We start from the raw sequence: 8,322 nt of genomic DNA on the forward strand, positions 1-8,322 counted from the left end.
CGTGAATTGCCACCACTCTTCAGCCAGGGCATTACCTGCGTCGGTCTAGTGCGACTCGTCGTCAAGGCTCTTTCAGCGGAAAAAACTTGTCTGGAGGGTATAATCGTAATTCAGCGACATTGGTCAGAAGGGAGCCAGAAAGAAACGGCCCCTACGTACACAAATCAATGCGGCCATCCATCATAAGTAGCTCGTCAGGGGAACCCATTGAGGCAGCAGCAGCCATTGAATTGTCTCGCCAGACAAGCGCTATGGCTAAACCCAGCACATAGAGAGATAGCCAGCAGCAGCAGCAGCAGGCCATGGAGAACGGCGAGGGGGCGTACGCGCAGGACGGCTCCGTCGACCTCCGCGGCAACCCCCTCCTCCGCTCCAAGCGCGGCGGCTGGACCGCCTGCGCCTTCATCGTCGGTACGCGCGCGGCAACAGATTCCTGCCTACATAGCACGTTCTTCTCACCGGCTTACTTGTTGCGTTCATGTCGTCGTCGGCGGCGTTGTGTGCAGTGTACGAGCTTTTCGAGAGGATGGCGTACTACGGCATCGCGTCCAACCTGGTGATGTACATGACCAACAGGCTGCACCAGGGGACGGTGGAGGCGTCCAACAACGTCACCAACTGGTCCGGCACCGTCTTCCTCACGCCGCTCATCGGCGCCGTCGTCGCCGACGCCTACCTCGGCCGCTACTGGACCTTCGTCGCCGGCTCCGCCATCTACCTCATGGTATTCTACGCACACGTACTACAGTTCAGTCTTCATCCTCGCCTGTTCCAATCTTCCGAGATAGCCATTGCAGTTTTCTTGGGTGACGCAGCCGTCTGACCCTTTTTCGCGTAGCAACAAAAACAATCCAGGAAAGTTGAAACTTGAGACCCATCCAAACTACGAGTCTAATAGATCTGACGAAACAAAATGGCGTCAACAGGAAGCAACAGCAATGGGTCCTCTCGTACTTGACCGCAGGACCCGGGTTCAATAATTAACAAGGATCTATCTTTTGGATATGGGCATTAATACTCCTTCCGTTTCTAAATATATTTCAATACAGACTACATACGGAGCAAAATGAATGAATCTATACTCTAAAATATGGCTATATACATTGGTATGTACTTCCTTCGTCCCAAAATTTTTGTCTTATATTTATCTAAATACAGATGTATCTAACACTAAAATGTAAATAAATACATCCATATGTAGACAAATCTAAAACAAGAATTTTGGGACGGAGAGAATAGTATGTATTAAAATCTCTAAAAAAGACTTATATTTAGAAACAAGGAAATAGTACTAGAATTGCTGGATTCTTGGTGCGAGATTTAAAGCCGGCTCATACAGAAATAGCCAATGGGTCTCGCGTCCTATTGCACCCTAATTGAAAAAAATAATATAAAAAAGAGTCAAAAAATCTGAAACTGTTTATAACAATATTTTCTCCACCCGACAATGTAAGACATTTTTGCAAGCTAAATAGGGCTTGCAAAAACGTTTTACATTTTGGGACCGGGAGAGTATATGACTTAGTGTAATACTCGCGTGAAAGTTCTGAAAGGTGGTACTCTAGAGGGGGAAAACGAAATCAATACGTACTATATAAAAGTTACTGTTCATATTTTTTGGACTTGTGATATCCTTTTGTCGAGGATACCTCTAGAGTCATTCTTCTGCGAAACTTTACGCACGAGTAATATGCTAGGTTATGTTTGTTTAAAAAATTAAGAAAGTGTTGAGTCTTTTTGACTTTAGAAAAATATTTTTCCAATTCGGGTGCAGTGGCCTCCATCTTACCCTTTTTCTTATTTTGGGGGTGACTGACTGTCACCCTTTTAACCAAGAGGCGGGACTTACTGCATAAAGAAGAAAAATAAGGAAACGGTAGATCAGGATGAGTGTGGCTGCTGCTCCATCTATTTCATTTTAATTTTAGCGGGTAGTGAAATTCTACTACTGCCTCTGTTCGGAAACAAATGACTTACTTTAGTTTAAATTTCAAAATTAAACTAAAAAATGTTAAATTTGAAATTTAAACTAAAACAAGTCACTTATTTTAAAACGGAGGGAGTATAATATTGTACGAGATGAAAGTACTTTTTATGAACAAACTGAGCATCACATTGATGTCAAAAAAGTGAGCACCACATTTGCAAATGTCAGAAAAGTGTGTGTCTGATCAGTGTTCAAAAAACTGACTGTGTGAACTTAGTAGTACTCTCTCCGTTCACTATTATAAGATGTTTTGACTTTTTTCTAAATTGAATGTATCTATACACGTTTTAGTGTCGTTGTTCATTTATTTCAGTCCATATATAATTCATATTAAAATATACAAAACATCTTATAATAGTGAACGGACGGAGTAGTACATTTTAAATACACATTAAAGTGTATATTTTAGTAATTTTTCTATGTGTATAGATCCAGGTTGATGAAACTATTCGACGTGGTTCGTTCTTCAACACCGGCGGTATCTCTCGAGGCCCCTCTCTCCCGTCCGCGATCGCGCCGCCCCCGCGGGCGGCCGGCCGTGCCTTCCCTCCGTCCCCGCGCGTGTCCCCCCTCCTCCTCCTCCCCGCCGCTGTCGCCGGCGCCCGCCTCGGGCCTGGCCCGGGCGGCGTTGGTGGCGGCGGCCCCCAGCCCTTCCCCCTCTAGGGTTTCTCCGGCGCGGGACGGAGCGGCTCCGGGCGGTGTCCTCAGGCGGCGGCGGTCCTGCGCGGCGGCGGGGGCGAGCTCCGGGCGGCGGCGCGGGCTGGCGGCACCCGCCCGGCCCAGATCTGGGCCCTTCGGGCTCCATCTAGGTCGGGGCGGGCCGGCGACAGGCGTGGCGGCTGCGTGGCCTCCAGGAGGCGGTGGTGAGCAGCGATGATCGGCAGGGGCTGGCGGCATCGACGCCAGCTTGCTGCAGCGTGGCCGGCGGGGCTTAGCGGGCCCGTTTCGGGCCTGGCCGGGCCGGGGTGGCCTGGTATGCCCCGCTGCCGTGTCCGGACGGCTACCGCGACGGTGCCGGAGGCGCGGGCCTTCCGCACGATGGCGGTGGAGGTGGTTCCCTCCCGCTCGGCCTTGATGCTGCTGCTCCCGTCGCTCAGATCTTCTCTCCGCTCTTCTTGGCCTCGTGGTGGTGTTCGCAGCGAGACGGTGTTGGTGACGGCGCAACCGTCGTGGCGCATAGTTGGGCGGTGGTTTGGCTGGTCGGCTCCGATTGGCTGGTGGGGTTTGGCATGCGGGAGAAATCCTCGCCGGTTCGTCCGGCTCCGATGCGGTGACACCAGCGGGTGCCACTATCCCTTCTTGGAGGGCGTCGGGAGTAGCTATCCCCCACCTCCCTCCGCGTATTGGGGGAAACCCAAGGACTTGTTCGGGCAGCAGCATCGTCAGCGTCGCATCCCTTTTTGGAGGTGCTGCTTAGTTCGCGGAAGTTCGGAGCCTTGGGCTGTAGTGGTTTGTTTCCGGAGGGCGCAGCGGTCGCGGGTCATTCGCGTTTTGTTGAGCTGCCGTTGTTGGCATTTTTTCTTCTTCCTTTTCTTTGGGCCTGTTGTGCTGCTCGCCTCAGCATTGTGTTGTGTACTTTGGTGGTTTGCTTTGGAATACAAAGCGAGGGAAACCCTTTTTCGGTAAACTATTCGAAGTTAATGCGTTGCTCCCCTTTTGATGTGGCTTTAGCCCTGGTCGTAGAAGCACAAATGTCATTCCTATAATATATACCGTCTAGTTGCCATAAGAATCTTTTGGGGCCGTATCCAGATTAGGCAGTTGTCCTTCCCTTTTCAAATATATGCCCTCCGTGAACTTTTATAAGACGTGTTTTAGGTAACCATGCCACAAAGACAAGGACAACTAAGAAAAAGGTGCAGATACCTAACGAACCCTTGAAAAAAGTATAGATAATACTCTCTCCGTCCCCAAATTCTTGTCTTAGATTTGTGTAGATACGGATGTATCTAACACTAAAATGTAACTAGATACGCCCGTATTTAGACAAATCTAAGACAAAAAATTTGGGACGGAAGGAGTACATAATTGTGCAATTTTTTAGTAAAACATATGTAAGAAGTACTCCCTCCGTTTACTATTATAAGATGTTTTAACATTTTTTTTGAATCAGATGTATATAGATGCATTTTAGCATGTTTCTTCACTTATTTCAGTCCATATATAGTATGTATTAAAATATCCAAACCATATTGAAATAGTGAACGGAGGGAGTATTTCTTTTAGCAGGGAGACTTTTGATACCGAAAATGGAATGCACCAAGGGTATCACATACTTCCTCCGTTCGGAATTACTCGTCCAAGAAATAAATGTATCTAGTTGTATTTTAGTTGTAGATACATCCATTTTTATTCACTTTTGTGACAAGTAATTTCAAACAGAGGGAGTGTGTTTCATCTTTTTATTTCGCCGTTTTGAAGTTAAAAATCGGAAACCATATGCTTCCAGTCTACATACTCCCTCTGTATAGAAATATAAGAGCAAACAACAGGCCCATGCTCAAAACATAAAAAATACAAACACATGCAAATTCAGACGGCACGGCAAACGACAATCCCAAGCTCATAGTGTCACGTAGCATATGTTCCTATTTGAGTATTGTCAGTCTACAGTCAAATTTATCAGAAATTTTGAAATCTCCTGAAGAATTGCCGCACCATGCATGCGTTGTCAAAATTTATACTGTATCTGCTTTGACATGGCTGAATTACTGAACCGAACGCAGGGCATGATCCTGCTGACGCTGTCAGTCACCGTGCCGGCGCTGAAACCGCCGGCGTGCGACGGCGCCACCTGCCCGCGCGCCTCCGCGCTGCAGCTGCGCGTCTACTTCGGCGGGCTGTACACCATCGCGCTGGGCCACGGCGGTACCAAGCCCAACATCTCCACCATCGGCGCCGACCAGTTCGACGACTTCGACCCGGCGGAGAAGCTGCACAAGCTCTCCTTCTTCAACTGGTGGATGTTCACCATCTTCCTGGGCATCCTCTTCTCCAGCACCGTCCTCGTCTACCTCCAGGACAACGTCAGCTGGACGGTCGGCTACGGCATCCCCACGCTCGGGCTACTGGTCTCCGTCGCCATCTTCCTTGCTGGCACGCCGCTGTACCGCCACAAGGCGCCACAGGGCAGTCCGTTCACGAGCATGGGAAGGGTTGTCGCGGCGGCCGTGTGGAAGCGCGGCATGGCGCTGCCCGACGACGCCAAGGAGCTCCACGAGCTAGAGCTGGAGCACTACACGAGCAGGAGGAGGTTCCGCATGGACGCCACCGACTCCATGAGGTTCCTCAACAAGGCGGCGGTCAAGGTAAATCCCGGGGACGCCAACGGCGGGTCGGCGCCGGCCCGGCTTCCCCCGTGGACTCTGTGCACGGTGACGCATGTGGAGGAGACGAAGCAGATCGCTAAGCTTGTGCCGCTGCTGTTCACCTTGGTCGTCCCGTGCACGCTCGTCGCGCAGGCGAACACGCTCTTCGTCAAGCAGGGCGCGACGCTGGACCGGCGCCTGGGTGCGTTCCTGGTGCCCCCGGCGAGCCTCGGCGCGTTCATCACGCTTACCATGCTCATCTGCGTCGCGCTCTACGACCGCGTCTTCGTGCCCGCCGTCCGGAGGCGCACCAAGAACCCGAGGGGGATCACGCTGCTTCAGCGGATCGGGGCCGGGATGCTGCTCCAGGTGGTGACCATGGTGGTCACGGCAGGGATCGAGAACCGGAGGCTGAGCTTCGCGAGGGGCCATGGACCTGACGCCGCTGGCGTGCTTCCCCTGACCATCTTCGTGCTGCTGCCGCAGTTCGTGCTCTTGGGCGCCGCCGACGCGCTCCTGGTAGTGGGGCAGGTGGAGTTCTTCTATGACCAGGCGCCGGAGAGCCTGAAGAGCCTTGGCACGGCGCTGTCCCTCGTAGCCTATGGCGCCGGAAACGTGCTCAGCAGCGCCATCCTCTCCCTGGTCGGGCGTGTTACTGCGAAGAGGGGGAGCCCGTGGGTGACCAACAATCTCAATGCCTCGCGGCTCGACTACTACTACGCGCTCCTCACCGTGCTCGCCGCGGTGAACTTGTCGGTGTTCCTTGCGCTGAGCGGAAGGTACAAGTACCGATCGGAGTCGAGGGAGACGATTGATGTCGACGTGCAGGGCGGCCCGGTTAGGCTTCATTCAGAGCCAGCGCCAGTGGCATGAAAAAAATTGGATGTTTCGGCCTGTATATAATTAGCTAATGAACAGTAGAATGTCGATGAAGTGGTCCGTTCTGTTAACGATATATACTCATTACTGAAGCGATGCAAAAATAATATACTCATTACTGAAATCATCATGTATCTCAAATAATAGAAGGGCGACCCGAGGGGAAACCCTAGCCGCCGCTCCTCGCACTCTCCTCCGCCCCTCTCCCTCCTCGCCGCCGTCCGCAACGCCGCCGGGCGAAGCCTGGCCGGCTGGGCGGCGGCGGGGCTTCTTCCCATCCATCTCGTTCTGGCTGGCGCGGGACAATGGGGACTAGAGGAGCGCCGGGCTAACGTGGGGTTCGGCGGCGCGGCGGCGGGTCTCCCGCCGACGTCGTGAGCGGCTCGGTGGTCGCGGGCTCTGCAATGTCGCGACGTGGTGTCTGCGTTCGAACTGCCCGATGGTCGCGGGTGCCGCCGGATCTGGATCAGATCCATCTGGATCTTGGCTTCGGACTCCGTCGGCCGCCGCGGGGTGATGTTGGTCGTCACGTGTCTGGAGGTCTACAACGGGTTCTTCTCGATCCTCCTTTCCGGTGGGTCGAGCTCCATGGATCTTCCATCTTCACAGGTCTTGGATCGTGGCTTGTCACCGGATCCGAAGCAGGCCGAGGCTTGGTGGCATAGGATGGGGACCGAAGGAAACTTTGGATGGCTAGGCCGGCCCGGCATCGGCGACGTCACTCAACGCCGTTATCCTCCGTGGAGGCGAAGCCGAGGTCTCTCCTATCCACCTCCAAACCCATCCCGGACGAAAGTCCAAAATCCATTCTGGATTGGGCGGCGGCGGCGTCCTACGCGTCGTATCCTCCATGGAGGCGCCGTCTTGGGAGGATCTGCTGTTCGGGGGAGAGATGATGTGGATGGTGGGCTCCGAGTATCTCCAGCAGTGGCGACGGTGTGGAGGTTGCCGGGTGGTGCGGCGTTCTATCTTCCGCGCCGATGTCGATGTTTTGGCGGCATGGTGCGGCTGCATATCGATGATGGATGCGGCTGGATGGACGAGCGCAGGATGGTGGAGCTGTCTGGTGCCATGGTGGCGTCGACGGCAGCGAGACCGGGCAAGGTTGATGCTGCAGTATAGCTCTGAAGATGGATTGGTGGCAGGTAGCTGTGGCGGCCTCATACCCGGCAGGCGTCCTGGTTGAGGAGCACGCCGGATTGGTGGGTGCCCATACCCAGCAGGCGTCCTGGTTGGGGCCTCGGGTCTTAGATGTTAGGTTTGGTTGCGAGGTCTGTTGGGTAGTAGACCTAGACTATCTGCGCCCCTTCATCAACTGGATAGGTGTAGCGACAAATGTTGCTTAGACGGTGGCTTTAGTCTTATTGTTGTACAACTTTGTAAGGTCTTGTGTCAATAATTAATAAAATGGCCGTATGCATTGTCGAGATGCAGAGGCCGGGGGTCTTCCTCCATTTCAAAAAAAATATCTCAAATGACTGCGAGTGTGTGAGTAGACTAAACATATTACAGTTTATCAAATTCACATCTAAATGTTTTCTAAGGATGTCACATCTAAACTCCCACAAATAACACAGCAACAAGAAATAAAAAAATACGGCAAAAAAATAAACCACAAACATAATGGACACAAGGTTAGATGTGACATAATTATGTCACATCTATATGTGTCCTAAACAGACCCAACATATAAATACATACGATTAGATAGACACAGCTAATCGAACATACACTGAAACATTAAAAAGGACATACATTGAAACGGCGGCAAACATATTTTATGGTTCAACATCGATCGTGTCTAAAATATACCTTACATCCACCGTATTCTAGATTTTAGTAGAACTCAATTTGAAGGGCTTTTGTATTTTATATTGTTAGTTGGAAGGAAGAGATTGCATGCATCGATAATTCATTGATCGTGTGCATGATGTACATATATAGATATAGGATGGATCCGCCTCTACTTGTCTCTCAAGATGTACAAATATACAAGGGGGAGAGAGAGATACAACGGTATAAATACATACCCAAGTCCTATACATATGCAATGGACAACGTGCGCTCAACACCCCCCGCAGTCGAAGCGTAGCCGGCAACACAGAGACTGGACCGAAACTCCTCAAAGACTGGGGTCGGTAGTCCCTT

The 8,322-nt window shown here is 51.6% G+C and overlaps 1 protein-coding gene across 1 annotated transcript; it reads left to right on the top strand.

Moving 5' to 3' along the window:
• The first annotated feature begins 201 nt into the window (after positions 1 to 201).
• Positions 202 to 6,292, top strand: LOC119320899 (protein NRT1/ PTR FAMILY 5.2-like). The gene is made up of 3 exons (XM_037594811.1): positions 202 to 411; positions 507 to 724; positions 4,714 to 6,292. Exons 1-3 carry the CDS (start codon positions 303 to 305, stop codon positions 6,166 to 6,168), a joined length of 1,782 nt encoding a protein of 593 aa, XP_037450708.1. The 5' UTR covers positions 202 to 302; the 3' UTR covers positions 6,169 to 6,292.
• Positions 6,293 to 8,322: the final 2,030 nt, after the last annotated feature.

This window comes from Triticum dicoccoides, chromosome 1B (genome assembly GCF_002162155.2).
Source record: "Triticum dicoccoides isolate Atlit2015 ecotype Zavitan chromosome 1B, WEW_v2.0, whole genome shotgun sequence".
In the NCBI taxonomy this organism is placed as follows: domain Eukaryota; kingdom Viridiplantae; phylum Streptophyta; class Magnoliopsida; order Poales; family Poaceae; genus Triticum; species Triticum dicoccoides.